The 25,141-nt window shown below is 35.6% G+C and overlaps 1 protein-coding gene across 1 annotated transcript; it reads left to right on the plus strand.

The window, feature by feature from the left end:
- The first annotated feature begins 262 nt into the window (after positions 1-262).
- Positions 263-4,594, plus strand: LOC117329160 (histamine H3 receptor-like). The gene has a single exon (XM_033886914.1). The coding sequence runs from the start codon at positions 605-607 to the stop codon at positions 1,751-1,753; it is 1,149 nt and encodes a 382-aa protein (XP_033742805.1). The 5' UTR covers positions 263-604; the 3' UTR covers positions 1,754-4,594.
- The last annotated feature ends 20,547 nt before the right edge of the window (positions 4,595-25,141 follow it).

Consider the following 25,141-nt stretch of genomic DNA (forward strand, 5'->3'; position numbering starts at 1 on the left):
GATCTAGGCATGGTACTTATTAAATGTTTCCTTTTAAGCTTCAGCTAGTTAACATAACATTTCCACTTCAAAACTGTTTTAAATGAGTTCTTAACATATATGATTACTTCAGTTTTTGAAGTGCTACATTGACATGAAAATCTAAATTACCAAGGGGTTCTTTAAAAGAAATGAACACACATTAATTTCCTTCTTACAAAACATCATACTTTTAAACCACTCTGGTAAGAATGCTACAGCACATAGCTGCATGTGACAGCAGTCTAGATTTATTGCGATGCGTTTTTGCTTTTTAAATATTATTTACATTGACCGGTATTTACCTTATCTTGTTGACTGTTTTCAGCAAAGCCTGTGGATGCTAATGGACAGTGGGTAGACCTTCTATTCTGATGGTGAAGTGAATACAGTGACTGCTCAGCGTATGTTGACGAAACATATTATAGCTACATCGTTAAAGACACACTACAGTGTAATGGTACTGGCATGATTGCTCTCGAAAAACTGTGAAGTCCTTAATAATGCTTTGATGGTTATATATGAAAAACAGTAATCAATTTTGTAGAACAGAACATTGAAAGTAGTTTGATAAATGCTGTGAAATATGGCGAAGAACGTAACAAGTAATATAGTCAGTGAGGAAGAGGATGGGCAATTTGGACTGAGAACTGTAGTCCCATTAGGAATCACCATTGCTATTGTCATTATTGTAGCAATTGTGGGCAATGTGTTTACCATTGCAGCTTTCATCAAAGACAGCAAGCTTCGCACAGCTTACAACATTTATATCGTGAACTTAGCCGTGACAGATCTACTACTGGGCTGCGTTAGTATGCCTTTCTATGCCGTATATACTCTAAAGACCCACACTTGGCCCTTCGGCTACCACTTCTGTAAAGCGTACATGGTGATCGACTTCACGCTATGCCTTGAAGCTGTCATCATCATGATCATCCTCAGCTTCGACCGACTCCTACTGCTTAATCTAGGTCCACAATATATCTACAAGGAAAACAATACTGTCGCGTATATCAAAATCACAATATCGTGGGTCATATCGTTCCTGTTGTACAGTCCCGCGATCATTGGTTGGGACATTTGGACAGGAGAAAACACAAATGAACCTGGAGATTGTGATGTGCAATTTGCACATAATTTCGATTTCACAATGGCGACTGCTGTCATTGAGTTTGGTATTCCTTTCATATGTATAAGTGCATTGAACTTGATTATATATTTGAAGATACGTAAACGTATACGAATAAAGGCGGATTCAACCGCTTTACCTAAATACCAGCCTTCCAGTATTCCGGTAACCAGTACTAGTGTTAATTATCCAGTGAATGAAGCCACACCAACGACAAAAAGCAATCAGCAATGTAAACTTGTTGACGGACCAGGAAAGCAGAAGGCTGAAGATTCAGGTGGCCCAAAAAACAAGGATGTCCAAAAGATACGTTCTGTCCGGAACCATACCAAGGCAGCAAAAAGTCTGGGACTATTGGTGATCGTATTTGCCGTCACATGGGCTCCTTACACTATAACTACTATCATTATATCAGCATGTGAGGCATGCGTTAATGAAAACTTGTACGAGTTCCTCAACTGGTTGCTTTGGACCAAAGCAGCATTTAACCCATTCCTGTACGCATACAACAATCAAAGGTTCAAGGAACATTTTATGTCCTTTCTCCTGTGTTCAAAGAAACGAAATCGTATTCACATTGAACAGACTATATCTACTAGAACCTGAACGACAATGCTGATACTAGTGTTGAAGCCAACTACTAGAATGGATATTATAGAACTGGTGTTCATTTCACAAAACATCATCAGTAAACAATAAAACAATGTATCAGCAAACGAATGGTGAGGAAACTGTAACTTTTCACAAAGATGTATTTTCTTTTAAGGCATTGTTCGTGCTTGTGTGTTGTTTTTGGAATACTAATTACCATGTACCTTGTATATATACACAATAATATGTTTTATCATCGCGTTTTATCACTCTTGGCGGCCTGTTAAAAGCTGTTTTCCCTGTGTAATATTTGCGTGCTCTTTACCTTGTATCAATATGGAAAGTTAGTTACAGACGCTTTCAACCGAATATGAACATGGCAGGTATCATCCATGAAATTAAAGATATTGCTTGACTTTCTTTCGTTTCATTAATTTATACAATGTACTGTGTTTTCATGTTATCGATTTTAAGCTAGAAATATTGCTTCGTTTACATTTAGGTAGGCCTAACGTGTTGTTTTCTGTGATCTTTCATGGTGCTGATGTGTTATTTTTGATGTATTGTTTCAAGTTTACATTTGTAGGTTTCTCCAATGCTCCAAGGGACAACAGGATTATAAAACATACATAGCATAGAGTTTTTCAGAAAACAACGAAATTGAAATGTAAAAGATAGGACATTTTTTTCAGCAATACAGTTGTCGATTATACGTTTGTCAGAAATATACTTGTCGGTTATACGTTTGTCGGTATATGCTTGTCGGTTATACGTTTGTCGGTTTATGCTTGTCGGTTATACGTTTGTCGGTACATGTAATACGTTTGTCGCTTACATGTCTATCGGTTATTTGTATATTGGTTGTATTTCATCGGTTGTTTTTATATCGGTTTTAATGTATATCGGTTATACGAATATCGGTGACATTTAATCGGTTATTTGTTCATTTGTTTTGTGTGCCAGTAATATGCTTATTGCATACATGATTGTCGGTGATATTTGTGCCGGTTGACATTATGCATACCGGTAATATGCTTGTCGGTTATACTGCATATTTGTCGGTAATTTGATTGTTGATTACATGATTAACGGTTAAAGCTTGGCGGTTATATGTTAATTGATAAATGATACATGTCGGTTATATGCTTGTCTGTTTTAAATCCATTGCCAATTACATATTTGTCGGTTACATGTTTGTCGTTAATATGTCTGTCGTTAATAGGTTTGTTGTTAATATGCTTGCCAGTTATATGTATATCGGTTATATGTTTGCAAAAAATATGTTTGTCGTTGATATGCCTATCGCTAATATGTACAATGTTTTGTATTTCGGTTATATGTATTTCGGTTATATGTATTTCGGTTATATGTATTTAGGTTATATATTTAACGCTGATATGCTTGTCGATTAAATGCATGTTATAGTCTTGCAGGTTATTTTTTTTTCCGGTTGTATTTATATCTGTATGCAGGTTAAAAGTTTGTCGATAATATGCTTGTACATGTAGGCTTAAAGCTTCTTGGTAATATGCTTGTTAGTTATATTTTTGCTGGTAAAATGCAATATGTCATATGTTTTTCAAGTATACGTTTGTCGGTTATATATGTTTGTCGGTTATACGTTTGTCGGTTATATGTTTGTCGGTTATACGTTTGTCGGTTATACGTTTTTCGGTTATATGTTTCTCGAGTATATGTTTATCGGTTATATGTTTGTCGGTTATACGTTTGTTGCTTATACGTGTGTCGGTTATACGTATGTCAGTAATACATTTGTCGGTTATATGTGTGACGTTTATATGTTTGTCGCTTATATGTTTATCGGTTATACGTTTGTCAATTATACGATTGTCGGTTATATTTTTAACGGTTATACGTTTGTCGGTTATACGCTTGTCTGTAATATTGTTTGTTGGTTATGCCTGTGTCGGTTATACGTTTGGCGGTTGTATTATCATGAGTTGTACAGTTCATACTGATGTGTTAAGCGTCGTCAATAATGCTCTGTCGGTTACAAGTTTGTAACACATTTGTTAGTAACATGTTCGTACTTGGAAGATTAACGTTTGATGATGACATGGTTGTATGTTACATAATTTGTAAGTAACGTGTTTGTCTGGTCGGTACAGAAGTTTCGGTTACACATTTGTTTGTTACATGCTTGCAAATGTGAGTTTAATGTTTGTAGGTAACATATTTGTAAGTGACTTGTTTGCACATGTACATGTTTAATAATAAACATTGAAGTTTGTTGTATCGATTTTGAGTCTGTAGTAAACATTATAAGTATCAATGATAAAACTCGGGAACATTTTGTAGTGTTAATCAAAACTGCACCGATGGAATACACCGACTTCGTGTTATTTTCTTTTACTTTTGTTTGGTTTTGTTTTTGTTTTTGTTTGGGCTTTTTTCAATCAGTTTTATTTCTCCATCATTAAAACCAAATGTACCATTGTATATAAATTGACCTCAGGCAGGAGGTTTCCCATTCAACATGTATATAAATACATCGCTCCATACGTATATAGTTATTAATTACATACATTATTTTATGTTGTGCTGCCCTAAATTCATTATAAAAGGTGTAATAATCCAGCAAAGGATGACATACAAAGGCTATCTTACTACTGAAACAAAACATATAGGGATTGAATGGAATTGTTTTTATTTCATTGTGGCTGTGAATAACAGTAACTAATTACATATCTTCAAAGAGGTGCTCAAAATCAATTAAATTTATGTTTACATTAGAATGATTTGGAATATATAGATAAAGAACAGAGTCATCTTTAATTTCTTAACTTTTGATAGCTATACACCAAAGGATGCCTAATAAAGTTGTTGTTTTTTCTATTTTTTTTTTTTTTTTTTTTACATTCAAAACAAAAAGACATCAAATCACATCACATCAAATACAATACATTCCCTGATATCTGACATCCTAGGCCTGCTGATTTGGTCCCCGATGACAGAAAAAACGTTCCTGCCATGTTATGTTTCATAAATACATCATATTCGGGACACGTAACTCTTAAGATGTGCTGATATAATGTTCAGTAACAATCAACAATTAAAAAGGAGTAAGTACACAAAAGTTAGCTCTATAACTGTCAAAAATCGTGCATTTTTTTTTCATTTTTTTTAATATCAATAGCTGGTCAGATTTCGGGGAGGATGTAAAGGCCTTATTTTGCTCGAGTGCTGTGCCATCCCTCGACAGCACATCGGACAATAGCCATTAAGAGAAGACAAAATTGCTTTTAGTTCATCACATTTAATTTACTTTTTCTTCATATTTCAATATTCAGCTGGAATTCACCAACATTCCTGTTACTGTCGGGCCATTTTTGTCATCTACCTGCGCCCAACCAAACTGTAATGTCAGAATATATTCACATTCAATCTCGGAAGAATGTGCATTATCGCTTCCTAGTACGCATGTGTGTAGCAAATTGGCTGTCAGTATTTGGCCCTGTATTGTATTTATAGATTTCAACATAGTGGTTATCCTCCCTATGTTTGCGTTTGTAGATTGAAAAGATTATATGGTATTTGTGAGATTTAATGATGACAAAATGACAGTTTGGAAAATCCGTTTATTAATGTACCATTTCCAAAGCCTTTGTACACAGAAATTATGTAAATATTTATCTTTTATTTTGTCATTCTTGTGCAGAAGTATTAAATGTAAACAATTGAGATTGCTAACGATAATTTCCTTGCAGCTCTTTTAAAAAAAAAAAATCGAAGATTTGTTTTTCAAATCCTATTGTTTGATAGAGAACAAATACAGGGCCAGCCTATGGAACGATCGTTAAGTATATGTCGTTTTAATATCCACTTTAGCATTCATGTAAAGGTCACCTTATGATATGAGAACACACAGACAATACGTGTCATATAAGGGTATCTTTCTTAAGTGTTGTTCTTTCTATTATTTCTGTTGACACGTCACAGCTTATATACACATTGCAATCGAATTCTAGCAAAGAGCATTTAATCTTGGATATGGGCTAGAACAATAGGGCGTTGAATGAATGATACTATTTTTATGATTTTGTAGTTACTAATATGTATTAGCGGCCATTAGAACTGATATTGTAATCCTTAAAAGAAGAACAACTCGACACGTTAAATTTCAACATTTTTATCAAAATATTCATAAAAGTTTATTGACTGAAACAAATGATATGAGTAATATATGAGATACATATGCTCCCATTTTTTACGGGTGGCTGATTTGTGCCATTTCGTCCTTTCGTTTTTTCGTCCCGAAAAGACGAAATTAACAAAATTTACATTTCGTCTTTTCGACTTTTTGCCCCGAAAAGACGAAAATTAACGTTTGTCAATTTTCGTCTTTTCGGGGGAAAAGTCGAAAAGTCGAAATTATGAACCCGAAAAGACAAGAATTAAAGTTGCTTATTTGCGTGCATTTATTGCGTCTTTGCGTGTATGATGTTTCGTCTTTTCGGGGCGAAAAGACGAAAGGACGAGAATAAAGATATTTGATTTTCCTCTTTTCGGGGCGAAAAGACGAAACGACGAAATGGCACAAATCAGTCATCGTAATATATCCCTGCAATTAATTACTGATGTTCACATTCGAAACCGTAATCAAGAAATGAGTTTGATACCAATATTAAACGACTCGTTGTTATCAGGTTGCCGAATGTACAATGTTATTAAAAAGTGTTGTTCTGTTGCTTTTGGCATTTCATGCATTTTACATTAATTCACTCGAAAGAAATCAATCAAATATGAGCTTAAATTTATTCAACTGAGTGTACATCCCGATTACATCATATAGATTTTTCTATTAATTATAATTTTTATATTGTTCAAACGTATAATGTTGACTTTTTATAGCAGTTCGCTGACAATGGATACAAAATTGTTCTGTAAAATTGTGTTATAAATTATAATTCATTAAGAATAAACTGCAATGTTCGTTATCTGAATGTGTGTTTCCAGTGATCACATCCTTTAGAGCGTCAGCGAGTCATCAGTCGGAAGCAGTTTCAGTGAGAGATATTTTGAAAATCGTGTTTTACGGATGAAAAAATACTCCGGACAACTAAAAATTAGGTGGAGTCATGCATTTTTATGTTCATACAAAATGAAATATATATCAGTCTCGCGATGCCTATACAAAGATACCAACATGTTTCAGCTAAATAAACTAAAGTATAACAGCTAAACAGACCAACGTGTCACAGCTAAACATACCAACGTGTAACAGCTAAACAAACCAACGTGTACCAACTAAACATACCAACGTGTACCAACTAAACATACCAACGTGTAACAACTAAACATACCAACACGTACCCACTAAACATACCAACGTGTCACAGCTAAACATACCAACATGTAACAACTAAACATACCAACGTGTAACAACTAAACATACCGACATGTAACAACTAAACATACCAACGTGTACCAACTAAACATACCAACGTGTCACAGCTAAACATACTAACGTGTAACAACTAAACATACCAATATGCAACAACTAAACATACCAACGTTTACCAACTAAACATACCAACGTGTACCAACTAAACATACCAACGTTTACCAACTAAACATACCAACGTGTAACAACTAAACATACCAACGTGTACCAACTAAACATACCAACGTTTACCAACTAAACATACCAACGTGTCACAGCTAAACATACCAACATGTAACAACTAAACATGCCAACATGTAACAACTAAACATACCAATATGTAACAACTAAACATACCAACGTGTACCAACTAAACATACCAACGTGTACCAACTAAACATACCAACGTGTAACAACTAAACATACCAACATGTACCAACTAAACATACCAACATGTAACAACTAAACATACCAACGTGTACCAACTAAACATACCAACGTTTACCAACTAAACATACCAACGTGTACCAACTAAACATACCAACGTGTACCAACTAAACATACCAACGTGTAACAGCTTTACATACCAACGTGTACCAACTAAACATACCAACATGTAACAACTAAACATACCAACGTGTACCAACTAAACATACCAACGTGTACCAACTAAACATACCAACGTGTAACAGCTTTACATACCAACGTGTAACAACTAAACATACCAACATGTAACAACTAAACATACCAACGGGTACCAACTAAACATACCAACGTGTAACAACTAAACATACCAACATGTACCAATTAACATACCAACATGTAACAACTAAACATACCAACGTGTACCAACTAAACATACCAACGTTTACCAACTAAACAAACCAACGTGTACCAACTAAACATACCAACGTGTACCAACTAAACATACCAACGTGTAACAGCTTTACATACCAACGTGTACCAACTAAACATACCAACATGTAACGACTAAACATACCAACGTGTACCAACTAAACATACCAACGTGTACCAACTAAACATACCAACGTTTACCAACTAAACAAACCAACGTGTACCAACTAAACATACCAACGTGTACCAACTAAACATACCAACGTGTAACAGCTTTACATACCAACGTGTACCAACTAAACATACCAACATGTAACGACTAAACATACCAACGTGTACCAACTAAACATACCAACGTGTAACAACTAAACATACCAACATGTACCAACTAAACATACCAACATGTAACAACTAAACATACCAACGTGTACCAACTAAACATACCAACGTTTACCAACTAAACATACCAACGTGTACCAACTAAACATACCAACGTGTACCAACTAAACATACCAACGTGTAACAACTAAACATACCAACATGTACCAACTAAACATACCAACGTGTACCAACTAAATATACCAACATGTACCAACTAAACATACCAACGTGTACCAACTAAACATACCAACGTGTACCAACTAAACATACCAACATGAACAACTAAACATACCAACATGTACCAACTAAACATACCAACTTGTACCAACTAAACATACCAACATGAACAACTAAACATACCAACGTGTAACAACTAAACATACCAACGTGTACCAACTAAACATACCAACGTGTAACAACTAAACATACCAACGTGTACCAACTAAACATACCAACGTGTAACAACTAAACATACCAACGTGTACCAACTTAACATACCAACATGTAACAACTAAACATACCAACATGTACCAACTAAACATACCAACGTGTAACAACTAAACATACCAACGTGTACCAACTAAACATACCAACGTGTACCAACTAAACATACCAACGTGTACCAACTAAACATACCAACGTGTACCAACTAAACATACCAACGTGTAACAACTAAACATACCAACGTGTACCAACTAAACATACCAACGTGTAACAACTAAACATACCAACATGTACCAACTAAACATACCAACGTGTAACAACTAAACATACCAACGTGTACCAGCTAAACATACCAACATGTACCAACTAAACATACCAACGTGTAACAGCTAAACATACCAACGTGTATCAACTAAACATACCAACGTGTATCAACTAAACATACCAACGTGTCACAGCTAAACATACCAACGTGTCACAGCTAAACATACCAACGTGTCACAGCTAAACATACCAACGTGTAACAGCTAAACATACCAACGTGTGTCAACTAGACACACCAACGTGTCACAGCTAAACATACCAACGTGTACCAACTAAACATACCAACGTGTACCAACTAAACATACCAACGAGTAACAGCTAAACATACTAACGTGTAATAACTAAACATACCAATATGCAACAACTAAACATATCAACATGTACAAACTAAACATACCAACGTGTAACAGCTAAACATACCAACGTGTAACAGCTAAACAAACCAACGTGTAACAACTAAACATACCAACGTGTAACAACTAAACATACCGACATGTACCAACTAAACATACCAACGTGTACCAACCAACTAAACATACCAACCAACTAAACATACCAACGTGTAACAACTAAACATACCAACGTGTACCAACCAACTAAACATACCAACGTGTACCAACCAACTAAACATACCAACGTGTAACAACTAAACATACCAACATGTACCAACTAAACATACCAACGTACACCAACTAAACATACCAGCGTGTACCAACTAAACATACCAATGTGTAACAGCTAAACATACCAATGTGTAACAGCTTAACATACCAACGTGTAACAACTAAACATACCAATATGCAACAACTAAACATACCAACGTGTACCAACTAAACATACCAATGTGTAACAGCTAAACATACCAACGTGTACCAACCAACTAAACATACCAACGTGTACCAACCAACTTAACATACCAACGTGTACCAACTAAACATACCAACGTGTACCAACTAAACATACCAACGTGTACCAACTAAACATACCAACGTGTACCAACTAAACATACCAACGTGTACCAACTAAACATACCAACGTGTACCAACTAAACATACCAACGTGTAACAACTAAGCATACCAACGTGTAACAACTAAACATACCAACGTGTACCAACTAAACATACCAACATGTACCAACTAAACACACCAACGTGTACCAACTAAACATACCAACGTGTAACAACTAAACATACCAACGTGTACCAACTAAACATACCAACGTGTAACAACTAAACATACCAACGTGTACCAACTAAACATACCAACATGTACCAACTAAACATACCAAAGTGTCATAGCTAAACATACCAACGTGTAACAACTAAACATAGCAATATGTGCCAACTAAACATACCAACGTGTACCAACTAAACATACCAACGTGTAGCAGCTAAACATACCAACATGTACCAACTAAACATACCAACGTGTAACAACTAAACATACCAACATGTACCAACTAAACATACCAACGTGTAACAACTAAACATACCAACGTGTAACAACTAAACATACCAACATGTACCAACTAAACATACCAACGTGTACCAACTAAACATACCAACGTGTAACAACTAAACATACCAACGTGTATCAGCTAAACATACCAACGTGTATCAGCTAAACATACCAACGTGTATCAGCTAAACATACCAACGTGTATCAGCTAAACATACCAACGTGTATCAGCTAAACATAACAACATGTACCAACTAAACATACCAACGTGTAACAACTAAACATACCAACGTGTACCAACTAAACATACCAACGTGTAACAACTAAACATACCAACGTGTATCAGCTAAACATACCAAAGTGTAACAACTAAACATACCAACATGTACCAACTAAACATACCAACGTGTACCAACTAAACATACCAACATGTAACAACTAAACATACCAACGTGTAACAGCTAAACATGCCAACGTGTAACAACTAAACATACCAACGTGTACCAACTAAACATACCAACGTGTAACAACTAAACATACCAACGTGTATCAGCTAAACATACCAACGTGTAACAAATAAATATACCAAGGTGTAACAACTAAACATACCAACGTGTACCAACTAAACATACCAATATGCAACAACTAAACATACCAACGTGTAACAGCTAAACATGCCAACGTGTAACAACTAAACATACCAACGTGTAACAACTAAACATACCAACGTGTAACAGCTAAACATACCAACGTGTAACAGCTAAACATACCAACGTGTAACAGCTAAATATACCAACATGTGCCAACTAAACATACCAACGTGTAACAACTAAACATACCAACGTGTACCAACTAAACATACCAACGTGTACCAGCTAAACATACCAACGTGTACCAACTAAACATACCAACATGTATCTGCTAAACATACCAACGTGTAACAACTAAACATACCAACGTGTAACAGCTAAACATACCAACGTGTACCAACTAAACATACCAACATGTATCGGCTAAACATACCAACGTGTAACATCTAAACATGCCGACATGTAACAACTAAACATACCAATGTGTACCAACTAAACATGCCAACGTGTACCAACTAAACATACCAACGTGTAACAGCTAAACATACCAACGTGTAACAGCTAAACATACCAACGTGTAACAACTAAACATACCAACGTGTAACAACTAAACATACCAACGTGTACCAACTAAACATACCAACGTGTAACAGCTAAACATACCAACGTGTAACAGCTAAACATACCAACGTGTACCAACTAAACATACCAACGTGTACCAACTAAACATACCAACGTGTACCAACTAAACATACCAACGTGTACCAACTAAACATACCAACGTGTAACAACTAAACATACCAACGTGTACCAACTAAACATACCAACATGTATCAGCTAAACATACCAACGTGTAACAGCTAAACATACCAACGTGTAACAACTAAACATACCAACGTGTAACAACTAAACATACCAACGTGTAACAGCTAAACATACCAACGTGTAACAGCTAAACATACCAACGTGTAACAGCTAAACATACCAACGTGTAACAGCTAAACATACCAACGTGTAACAGCTAAACATACCAACGTGTAACAACTAAACATACCAACGTGTAACAGCTAAACATACCAAAGTGTATCAACTTAACATACCAACGTGTACCAACTAAACATACCAACATGTACCAACTAAAAGTATGCATAAAAAGGGAAAAAAATACTATTTGTGACTAGATTATAGATAGAAGACAAATTTCGTTGCGTATTGACATGTTTAAATGTTCTTACTGACAATGATTATGTTTTGTTTGACCACATGCAATAAAACGTGCATGACACTTCTACATAGAATTTTGAGTATCTATACAGACGCTATGATAAAATGAAGGATATAATTTTTCCTCTCTTGTTTTTATTGATAAGTTAAGTTTTCGTAACAGACTAGGTAATATGAACATTTTGATAACACACCCTTCATCTGCCCTTTTCCGGATAAAAAACCTTTCGGATTGCGGTCCTCAGTTTGATATCATGGCCATAAAGGGTTTGGTATTAAAATTGTCGTATAATAACTTTTTCAAATAATGTAAATTTTAACTGTATTGGAATACAACACCTAATGCATCTCTTCACTGTCTTAATATTCCTCAAATACTTAAAGTTCTGAGGCATGTTATCACGATCCAACAACAGGCATTACTAATCTGATGAGACAGATAAAGCTTGGTAATTCAGCAATAGCAATGCTCGTTATTAAGCCATAACGACTTTTGCTAAAACATTCTTTAGTTTTATTTTAACATATGGTTTGCGTAATCTTGCGATGGATGCTTTTGCAGTTTTTGTTACAGCAAAGTCGTGGTTCACCAATGAGATCGATGACGTCAGAATAACGATCACGTGATCAAATGTCGTTCGAGTATCACAACACGTTGTTACAGTATTTGACTGTGACTATTATCGTTGTCTAATTGGTCCAAACCTCTTCGACGGTTCTTGACAAAACGCAATATCAACTTGAGATCGATACATATCCCTTCCTATGTGAACATTGAAATCCTTGGCTAAAATGGTAGTAGGGAAAGGTGATATTTCCCTCGGTCTCCGGGTTCGGGGAAGATCACAGGTTAGCAATTCCCTGTATTTATCTGGAAGAGTCACTAATTGTATAACGTTTCCCTCTCTCAATTACAATGGTTAATAGGCGAATGCAAAACAAACACATGTATTAAACTGTGCACGTACAGATGTTATGGGGTGAAAAAACTGCGTCATGCTGTATTTTAGACTGTGTACCTTGGTAGAAGAAACATCAAATGTGACATGTCGACTGTTACAACTGTACAGCGATATCAAATATATCTGTAACTTACAAGGTATCAAACTCACATTGCAAGGCAGCCATTGTTGGAGCGCCTATAGCTAACCATTAGACCAACCGGCAAATGTTGTTATGAATTATTTGGCATAGGCCACGTGGTAAGTCGGATATCGAACATTAATGTTAATATGCATCGCTATGAATAACTCGCCGTTTCGAGGCTCGGCATTCACAACACTGCACGAGTCCAGGTTAGTATATCGATGAATGATTCTACTTCGGTTGATTTCCATTTAGTATCACACAATTTTGTCACCGAATATGGCCACTGACTACAGGTACACGTTAGATCACGACAGTGAAAGGACAAAACAAATATAAATAGTATTTTTGTGTTGTTACCGTGAAATTTAGTGTCGACGACCGGGTGTTTAGAGAAATATAGCACGCAGCATTCTGTGGTTTTCGTTGTTGTTCACTTCTTTACTCACTTTATATCAAGCAATAAAAACAAACATATGGCTTGACGAGTTTAAAGAGAGACATCTCATCCCGACGTGCTTACTGTTCATCTAGGATACAAAACGACGATCCACCACCAGCAACTATACCAGCAGGGACATCTTAAACGCATTTCTATGAAAACGTAGGTGATCTCATTGATCATTATTATACAGGGGATCCAAAAAATGATTGGAAATTAATTAAGCGACTAATAGGAAACTCAGGAACAGCTGAGTCTATTCCTACTTTATTAGATCCAAGCTCTGGTCATTTATATGTTGATGACAAAGACAAAGCTACATGTACATGTAATCTGTTGAATGAATACTTTTATAGTATCACTAATATTGATAATAGCAATACTGAAGTGCCTATTCTGGAGTCGAAAACTAATAGCCTTTTAAATTCTGTTATAGTCAACTCTAGTGAAATTTGTGATGTACTTAAAAATTTGAAACTTGGGAAAGCTTCAGGTGAGGATGGAGTAAGTCACCTCATGCTAATGTACACTGCTGATACAGTCTGTAAACCTCTTGAACTTCTTTTCAACTTTTCCCTATCTTCTTGTATATTAGAAATATTTGGAAAGTAGCTAAGGTTATGCCCCTTTTTAAAAAGGGCAATAGGCATTCTTTATCCAATTATCGTCCAATCTCTCTTCTGTCTTCTGTAGGCAAAGTATTAGAAAGGGTCCTTTTTAAGCACTTGTATAATAATTTTTTTGAAAATGATTTATTTTATCAGTACCAAGCAGGTTTTATGCCTGGTCACTCAACAATGTATCAACTAATAGAAATATATCACAATATCTGTTTAGATTTTAAAAAAAAACCACACTTGTATGATATTTTGTGACATATCTAAAGCCTTTGACAGAGTCTGGCATAAAGGTCTTCTGGTCAAGCTAAGTTCATATGGTATTTCCGGTGACATATTGTCTTGGATTAAAAACTATTTAAGTAATAGACAACAGAAAGTATTTATCAACAGCACTTCTTCTGATATTGGTATGATAGGGGCCGGAGTTCCCCAGGGCTCGATTCTCGGGCCTCTTCTTTTTCTCATTTATATGAATGATATAGCAGATGAACTCGAATCAACAGCTCGTCTATTCCCTGATGATACTTCTATCCAAAAATCATCTTCTTCTTGTCGAGAAATAGAATTAGCTTTAAATAGAGATTTAGAACAAATAAATAGGTTGGCAAAAACATAGCTAGTTACTTTTAATCCAGACAAAACTGAGGTTATTTTTATATCAAATTCTGATGATAATGATGATGATCTTAATTTAATTTCTGACGAAAAGTTCTTGAATTTCAAAAGGTCCCATAGACATCTTGGAGTGACTTTCAATTCAAATGCAAATTGGTCTGATCATATTGATGAAGTTTATATATCAGTAATGGAAAAAAATATCTCTTGATTAAAATTAGGTATCTGCTAAAGCGTGATGCTCTATTAAGAATTTATCAATCATTTATATTACCTGTCCTGGAATATGCGTGTGAGGTTTGGGATGGTTGCTCTCTGGTATAGATTCAGAAACGTTAGAGCGGGCTCAGCGCGAAGCAGCGAGAATTATAACTGGTTTACCTTCTTATGCGACAAATGAATCTTTATATATTGAATCAGGACTTGAACTCCTTTCTGATAGAAGGGCCAGAAGAAAACTGCAGTTGTTATACAAGATGAACAGTAATTTGACTCCAAGCTATCTATCAAATTTATTACCCCCCTCAGTAGGTGATAACAATCCATATGATTTAAGAAATAAGGAAAACTTCAGGATTCCAAATTATCGACTTTCTGCAACACACAAATCTTTCTTACCTTCTACATTAAGTAACTGGAACTCTTTAGATGATGTTATCAAATCTCTACCTCTATCATCTTTTAAATTAGCTCTCTCCCAAAATGTTCCCAAAACTCAGCAACTATGCATATTGTGGGCATTTTTGTGAAAATGCATACCATTTCCTTTTCGAGCGTCAATACATTTCCACTGCACGTTCAGATATGTTAAATGCTTTTGTTACTTTCTGGTAACGAAGACTTGGCTTGGATGTAAATAATTATGTGTTTGAACATGTGCAGGCTTCTATCAAACCCAGCAAGAGATTTTAAACATGCAAGTCTATCTTTATATCACTATTTGCATATTTATGTAAAAATGACTTATTTAAACTTTGACTTTGTAAATGTCTATGTCATCAATTGTGTAAAATGTTTTGTTGATAGGAGATGGCTTCATAAGTTGTTATAACTTGTGCCAAATCCTTTGTGCCTTTTTTGGACAATAAATATGTTTAAAGTCAATCTTAAACGCAGACGAAACTGGTTTGTTTTACCGTGCTTGACGCCTGACAAAACGCTTTATTTCAAGGGATCCGACTGTAGTGGTGGAAAGAAAAGCAGAACGCCTGGCTGTGATGGTACGGTTGGTACGTAAAAGTTGCCCCTTATTGTAATCGATAATTCGGCAAAGCCCAAGTGCTTCAAGAATGTCAACACCCTCTGAACTGAATACAATACCAACAGAAAGGCATGGATCTTCCTGGATCTTCCTGAATTGAATAGAGAACGTGGACAAGAAATTCAACTACCAGAACCGACACATCGCCACGGTGACCGACAACTGCCCGGCTCATCCACACATCAAAATCTTTAAAGGCCATTGATATGTTCTTCCTTTCGCCGAACACAACATCCAAAACTCAGCCGATGGGCTAGGGAATCATGCAGAATCAGAAGGTACATTACCGAAAGCGGGTCGTCATGAGATATATGCATGCCGTGGACACCAGCCAGCCCGTCACCATCACCGATCTTGATACCCATTGTCTCATATCAGCAGCCTAGAACCGCGTCACAGAGGCAACAATTGCCAATTGTTACAGACATTGCGCCTCACCAATGTTGGTTCCTCCGCTGTGGCAGGTGATGGCGATGACAACGATGATGGTAAATTGCCCCTCGCTACGCTCGCCCGTATGCAGACTCCGATCTCCGAACACGTACATGCCGCTGATAACGTACCAATGAGCGAGTCTGTGACCGATTATTCCATATTAGATGACAACATTGCTGCTAAAGAGGAGTTGTGGCCTTTTGCCGAAACTGCAGCTGACGACGGCAGCGACGATGAGACAGAGCCAACCCCACATCCGCTTATGGCACAGGCCCTTTATGCATTCCATACCTTTTGCAAGTACCTCGGAGGTAATGACTTATATAACAGTGCTGGTAGTGAACAGTGGATAATGACTTATCTAACAGTACTGGTAGTGAACAGCAGATAATGACTTATCTAACAGTACTGGTAGTGAACAGCAGATAATGACTTATCTAATAGTACTGGTAGTGAACAGTGAATAATGATTTATCTAATAGTATTGTTAGTGAACAGTGGATAATGACTTATCTAACAGTACTGGTAGTGAACAGTTGATAATGACTTATCTAACAGTACTGGTAGTGAACAGGCGATAATGACTTATCTAACAGTACTGGTAGTGAACAGCGGATAATGACTTATCTAACAGTACTGGTAGTGAACAGTGGATAATGACTTATCTAACAGTACTGGTAGTGAACAATGGATAATGACTTATCTGACAGTACTGGTAGTGAACAGTGGATAATGACTTATCTAATAGTACTGGTAGTGAACAGTGGATAATGACTTATCTGACAGTACTGGAAGTGACTTATCTAATAGTGCTGGCATTGAAGAATATATGGCGAACATGAATGTACATGTAGTAACACAATAAGTAGACGTCAGATTGAGATCCGTGTCCAATCTGTCCATTACAGCTAAATTAAAGTATGTGTAAATCTGTGTTAATCTTCCTTTTTATTACTGTCATTAATGACGGTAGTGTTTCACAATGCGTACGTATGGTTAAATATTATCACTCAGGATGTGATAGACTTGACGATCCATAACCAATCTCAGATTACTCAACTACCGTGTATTCCTCCAGCTAGTGATCAGGTCCCTAAGGGTTCCAGTAAGTGGGGGTTTGTTATACGTATGTTACAAGTAATATTTACATGATAAAGTGAGCATTGACACCAATGTTTATTTGTTTATTTTTATTATTTATCGATGACTTATATTATCGGTAAAGAATCCATGTTTTATGTATTGGGAAGGAACGAAAGAAAACTCAGTCAGCTCATACTACATTTCGTTCCAAATTAGAAAGAAATCCAAAATATGACGACAGCAACTATCATCATTACAACAAAACGCATACCTGAAATAGATAGTTGTGTTCATCATTTGTTTTGTTTATATCACAAAAGAGGAAGTCAGTACTGGAACATCATCAAAACTGGTTATTAAAAATGTATTAAATCATATTTTTTCTAGTTTGGAATTACTCATAATTGGAACTATTTTTTTTTTATTTTAATACTCTAATAAAACTACAAGCTGTCTGTACATCCGGAATCGTGACACGGTACCGGATCTAATGTGCAGCAAGTGGTTTTTCCTTTCATTTTAATAATGAACAAATCCTAATTGAATGTAATTTATGGTGTTCTGTATCACTAATGATATTCATTATTACACCAAAGCGTTTGAATTATGATAACTGATATTGTGAAACGCGAAATGATGTTATTAAAACAAATTGCAAACTAATGAATTAGGAATCCGTACATGTAACATCATTAACCTAAATCATTTTAAAAGAAGTTATATTCAAAACTAACTGCGCAGTTTCAAGAAATGGAAATCTAATCATTTGGAATCCAAAATAACTACATGTACGTGTCCAAGTGTAACCATAGTAGTAATATTTTCCTATCACAGCTTAACTCGTAGCCTGAAAAAGGACAGAAATCTTGGAAGTCTACATCGATAGCATCTATGTCCAAACCTGGTGATGTAGTCAATCTGTATTTTTTATTCACAGAACTGGGATATTCAGGAATCATAAAGCATTATAAGATCACATTCTGGCTTCAATTTATTGATTAAAATTATTACAAATATATATATATATGAATAAATAAATAAATAAATAAAAATAAGCAAAGTCATCGTAGAATTGGATTGGACCGGACACTTATGGAACTTGAAGATCAACATGTACCGGTAAAAGTTCCAAACATAAAAGGATGTCATAAGAAAAAAAAGGAGAGAATGCAATAACACAGTCGCTAATTTGTGCCATTTCGAAAAATGGGGCGAAAAGACGCGATTAAACTTACTAACTTTCGTCTTTTCGGGATGTAAAGACGTAATTTAAGGTTTGTAAATTTTCGTTTTTTTCGGGGCAAAAAGATGAAACTTAAGGTTTATTAATTTTCGTTATTTCAGGGCGGAAAGACGAAAATTAAGGTTTTTAATTTTCGTCTTTATGGGGCGAAATGCCACCGGACAGATCAGCCATCGTACAAATCAGCCACCGTACAAATTACAAATCAGCCACCGTACAATAAATGCTAACGATCAAGTAAAAAAAAAAAAAGAATGCTGCCGAATCAGAAATAAAGTAAGGAAACTAAGAAAATCAAGAAAAGATTAAAAGACAAATTATCAACAGAAACAAAATGCAATCCGAAAGCATCTTAGAAATTTGTCAGATTGAAGTCTAAAACTCAAGCTGAAATCGGAGATCTGTATGCAGAACAAGGTATTAAAAACTCCTGCAGATAACAGAATAACAGTAAAAAAAGCTCATCTCTAAGGATCATACTTTAAATGTGTTTGTAACAGAACAATACGATGAAATGAAACATTAGAACATTAGAAAGCAGTCTACATACGTCGACAAGACCAGATAAACCACATACATGTTCTTCATCTTACAAATCTCCACATTCTGTTTTCGTTGCTGTTCCTAACTGTAATGCCCCTTTCTGTCTTTATTTCCGTCTTCGTTAAAATACAATATAAGTTAAAATAATCTGTTGCGTGACGAATTTTGTATATATTCCCTTGTTACGGAAAGGACGTAAGTAAGTTGTACAACTTTTGTCCAACCCATTTGCTTTTATCTGCAATACAATTTATTTAAACTAAGCGAAAATCTCCACTATTCCAAATAAAGAAATTATTTCTCCAATAAAACAAATAAGAATAAATCGCATTTTTGTTACTAAAAAAAATCTAAAATTAAAAGTTGATAAACCGCCGGGAATGGATAAATTGCCTCCTTTATTTCTCAGTAAAACAGCAGAATCTAGAGCAGAATCACGACTAAGTTAATTATTTAACATCTTACTGAAAACAAAAATTGTACAAGATGAGGGGGAACAAACTCAATTACGCTATATTTGAGAAGGGGTAGAAATGCGAGCCAGGTTGTTACAGAAAGATTAGTTTGACATCAATGGTTTGTAAAATATTGACCAGTATACTGCTAAGTTACGTCACTTGCTGTGATAAAAAACACATTCGTTTCAAATCAACAGCTTGGATTGTCTGGTAGGTCAACGTATTTACAACTTTTAAAAGTTTTGGATGAATCCACAGAACAATTAGTGAACGGCCATTCGATCGATTGCATATATTTATATCTTCTATACGGATGTTCGGAAGGTGTTCGATACAGTCCCACACAAAACACTTTAATGTCATATCATATGGAATTAGCAAGTAGTTTTTTGATAGACGGTTAGCGTCATCTTAAACAGGGGAGTCACGCTAAAAATCACCAGTCTGACTACATCGAGGTGTCCTCAGGACCAACTTTGTGCACCATACATATAAATGACCTATCGGACACAATACAAACAAAAACTTATCATTTTGCTGATGATACCAAATTATCTAGATGCATACAGGGGTGTACCGATTTAGATAAACCCAAGGGCTGATTTGAACCACCTTTCTATCAGCTTTACAAATGGTTTTTGAAATTTCATCCCCAAAAATATGAAAGAAAATATTTTCTTAAAGGCAAAGAATTACAGAAAGTGGAAAGGGAAGAAAGACAGGCGCTGTTATTGGTCAGTCTCTAACTCTTGATGAATACAAAAGTACTCAAGTTAAAAAGGCAAAATCGATGTTTCCACTAAAACAGCGAACTTTTCATTTTCTCAATGAACTCAATCCGTAACTGTACAAGACACTAGTCAGAGTACATCTCGAGTACGCGAATACCCATATGGCATCCGTAGTACAAATACAACTTATTGATATGGTCGGGACTGTGCGACGAAGGCAACCAAGCAATTACCCGGATTTAAGGAAATACCCTAGGCATACAGCCTAAAAATCCTTGAATTACCAACACTGGCCTTCAATCCAAGAACAAGCCACAAGGTGTCACACAAAAATGTTATTTCCACATGTACAGCAGAGTAAGCTTGACATCCGGAAACCGTTTTTTTTTTTTTTTTTTTTCGCCGTGTAGTCAAATTATGGAACAATAGAAGTACTATCTACGGTGACAGATTTGTGTCATTTCGCCCCGATTAAGATTCCTAATCCACAAAACGATCTTCTTAGATAGTTTTATTTTTTATGTTTTTATGTTTTTGCAGAGTAAAGGCCATGCTTAATATTATGAGCGAAGAAAGACAACCCCGACAGTTCACCGTATTCCAACGAAAATCGTTTCGACTCATAAATGAGTCATTTCGATTTTACGATAATAATATGTCGTAATTATATCAGTTATTTTGTTAATATAAAGGAGGTCAATACTGACGTTAGAATTTTCTATTAACGGTAGGCTTGATGTATTTTTTTTACACTTAATGTTGAGCGGGTAAAAAACAACAACGATTGGTGACGTGACAGCCAATTGTTTTGATTGAATTAATTCGGTTTCCTATCACTAATGACATTCGCAATTTAGCACATTTGGTTCTTATTATAACATCATTATATAAACGACTGGTTTAGAGAGAAAAAGAGAATTATCCCATTTTGTTTAAACTGAAACCAAAATCGCTACAACTTGTTAAATCTAAGTGGCCTTTATTTAAATGCGAGTTCTATACCTTTATTTATCTTTTGTGTACAATTAGCGATATTTGTTCCGTGTACATGATAACAGTGGCCGCAGTAGCATATACAGTATATACTGTTCCTACAATGTCTCGGCGATTCTATATGTACTTCCACAGAACAGGTGCTGGGTCAATATGTATTATTGTAACGTAATACTACCTGCCAATAACTTACCTGTACAAATGATCAAATAACAAAACCTCAATTATTGAGACAATCGATCAGCGTGGTTCTATTGTTAAAATAGCAGTGCAATATGTCTATATATTGATGAAATAATCCAACCGACCGTTAAATCATTACACCTGGTCAGGAAAAACGGGGCTTGTCTGTATGTGGTATACTGTATATACATGTATTCATACGTCTAAACCATTATTAATTAATGTTGAATCGAAGACACGTGCACTCTGGTGGTACATGTACAATCGATTCCCTACCCCTATCATATAATCATTATATGCATATGTAGTTACCAAGAAAGACCACCATGTCCAGTAAAACCTCACCATTAGTCCGACACAGGAGGGTCGGTCAATTATCCAGGTGAAAAAATAAACCTATCGCGGAATCGAAATGTCACTCAAGAAGACCACAAAGACAGGAAGTTCAGTGTGGTAAAACGACACCTGTAAGCTATCAGTTCAGACAATAGACTAGAGAGATCGGTCCAGATACCAGACCAGAAACGTCAGTCTGCTGAAGTCCTGGCAACGGGATAAAGGTTCGAGAGTTCAGTTCAGTAAGGAGTCCAGACACCAAACCAGAGCTTCGAGAGGTCAGTCCTGTTGAGTCCAGACACCAAACCAGAGCTTCGAGAGGTCAGTCCTGTTGAGTCCAGACACCAAACCAGAGCTTCGAGAGGTCAGTCCTGTTGAGTCCAGACACCAAACCAGAGCTTCGAGAGGTCAGTCCTATTGAGCTAGGACACCAGACTAGACCTCCGATATAAGTCCGTCCTGTTGAGTCCAGACACTAGACCGTGAGAAACGTCCGTCTAGCGAAGTTACGACAGCATGCTTACCTTCGAAAAGTCAAGCATGTAGTGTCCAGACACAAACCGGAAAGGTCAGTCATCGTACCGAGACGGTGAAGGATTACTCCGACAGAAGACCACCACGGAATGGTCAGACTGACTAACAGTGTCCTGTATTTAAACTGACAATTGCGACAGACGGTCCCCAAATATTGCTTCCAGAAAAGGTAAGATATACTGATCTTAATACCCATTAACAGTGACAGTAAAATGGAGTCCCTGATATATAACGATTCAAGACTACATTAGTTTTGTTTATATCTAAATCATTCTAACTATTATTAGTGATGACAGTCTGGCTGTAACCATACAGCACATAACTGTTTTAGTTTTCATTTAACAATTCTATCAACTTAAACAGCATACAACAATTTACAAGATCAACATCAAAGGTATTGATAATTCGGTACCAGTTTGTGCTCCTTCTCTATGAATCTCTGTAACTTTATACCATGCTCCACATCCATTAAATGTGTCTGACCTCTTCTTACACATGTAAGTGTGTCAGTGATGAAAAAAACCCCTCAAAATCTGGAAAATTGTACGAATTTAACATAAACCTTAAATTGATGTGGTCGGGTTCACAAGATCCACATATTACAATTTAATATGCCAACCTAAAAATTGGAGCTCAGTTACTTATGAAACAATCATCACATAAAACTGAAACAACCATAATATAATACTGAAACAATCATACTATAATACTGAAACAACCATAACATATTACTGAAACAACTATAATATAATACTGAAACAACTCATAATATAATACTGAAACAACTATAATATAATACTGAAACAACCATAATATAATACTGAAACAACCATAATATAATACTGAAACAACTATAATATAAATACTGAAACAACTATAATGTAATACTGAAACAACTATAATATAATACTGAAACAACTATAATATAATACTGAAACAACTATAATATAAAACTGAAACAACTATAATGTAATACTGAAACAGCCATAATCATAATACTGAAACAATCATAATATCTTTTTATGATATTGAAATTACATAGAAATGTTGATAATATTTTGTCACAGTAACTGTAATCAGATCATACACCATATTACAGTGTACTTCACAAGCTGTCTTACTGTAAGTAACGTGTCATTTCACTAAATAGGGTTGGTAGAGGCTATAGTCCTCGTACATGTATATGAAAGGTGAAACTTTTAACTTTCCATTAATGTACAAATATATATTCAATACAAAATGAACTTAAGTGAAATTCAATTACAGAGAGTTTAAATTGTATCGCTGGCTATGTACTTAACATTGAGCGAGATAGGAAGTGTTTCCGGCAAATGTTTTCTACATTATAATGTAATGTCACGACGATAACTAACTTATTTCCATTGTGTTATTTAAATAAATTGTTTAAATATTTAGCTAGCTAAACTTGAAGTGCATGTGTATAAAATGTTTAGAATGTATGTGTGTTTATATGATCGTAATACGTTCACTATTTGTTTTTCAAGAAAAAAAAAAATACGAAATATCATCTTTATAATATACCAATGCTACGAGGGCTGATTGATAAGTTGTGAACCTCGTATTGAAGGATTTTAATTTTGCCGGACATATTGTATCCATTTTCAACAGATACTCCTTCAATATCTATACACTTTTGCCAGCGGTGTTTAAGGGCCTCAATACCACTTTTATATAACTTCTTTTCTTTGCTATTCAGAAAGTCATCCACTGCTAGGGTTAGGGTTAGGGTGCCTGAAATAACTATTTTCAGTTTTGGAAATAGACGAAAGTCTAATGGAGCGAGATCAGGCGAATGAGGCGGATGCTCAATCAGTTTAAAGCCACAATCGTGAATGGCAGCCATGGCAATAACATGCTCTTTCACCTGAACCCTAACCGATTTTGTCCAAATTTTGCAAAAGCCGCTTGTATTGCTTACTTTAGAGTGCCACCTCGTCGATATAAACATTGTTATTATGTCATGCTCTTCATTTTGGAGGAAATAAAGGCAATAATAATAATAATAATCAACCAGCCCTGGTACAGTACATAGTGAAAGATATATATGGGGTTTTGGTTAAACCTGTGTTAGAGGTTTACTTTTATAAGTCATCACATTAATGCCGTTATATCAGATACCACGTTATATAAAGACATAGT

The sequence above is a fragment of the Pecten maximus genome, chromosome 6 (genome assembly GCF_902652985.1).
Source record: "Pecten maximus chromosome 6, xPecMax1.1, whole genome shotgun sequence".
NCBI classification, from domain to species: Eukaryota; Metazoa; Mollusca; class Bivalvia; order Pectinida; family Pectinidae; genus Pecten; species Pecten maximus.

Coding starts and splice junctions, on each gene's coding strand:
- LOC117329160 (XM_033886914.1), top strand. CDS start 605: ATGGCGAAGAACGTAACAAGTAATATAGTCAGTGAGGAAGAGGATGGG.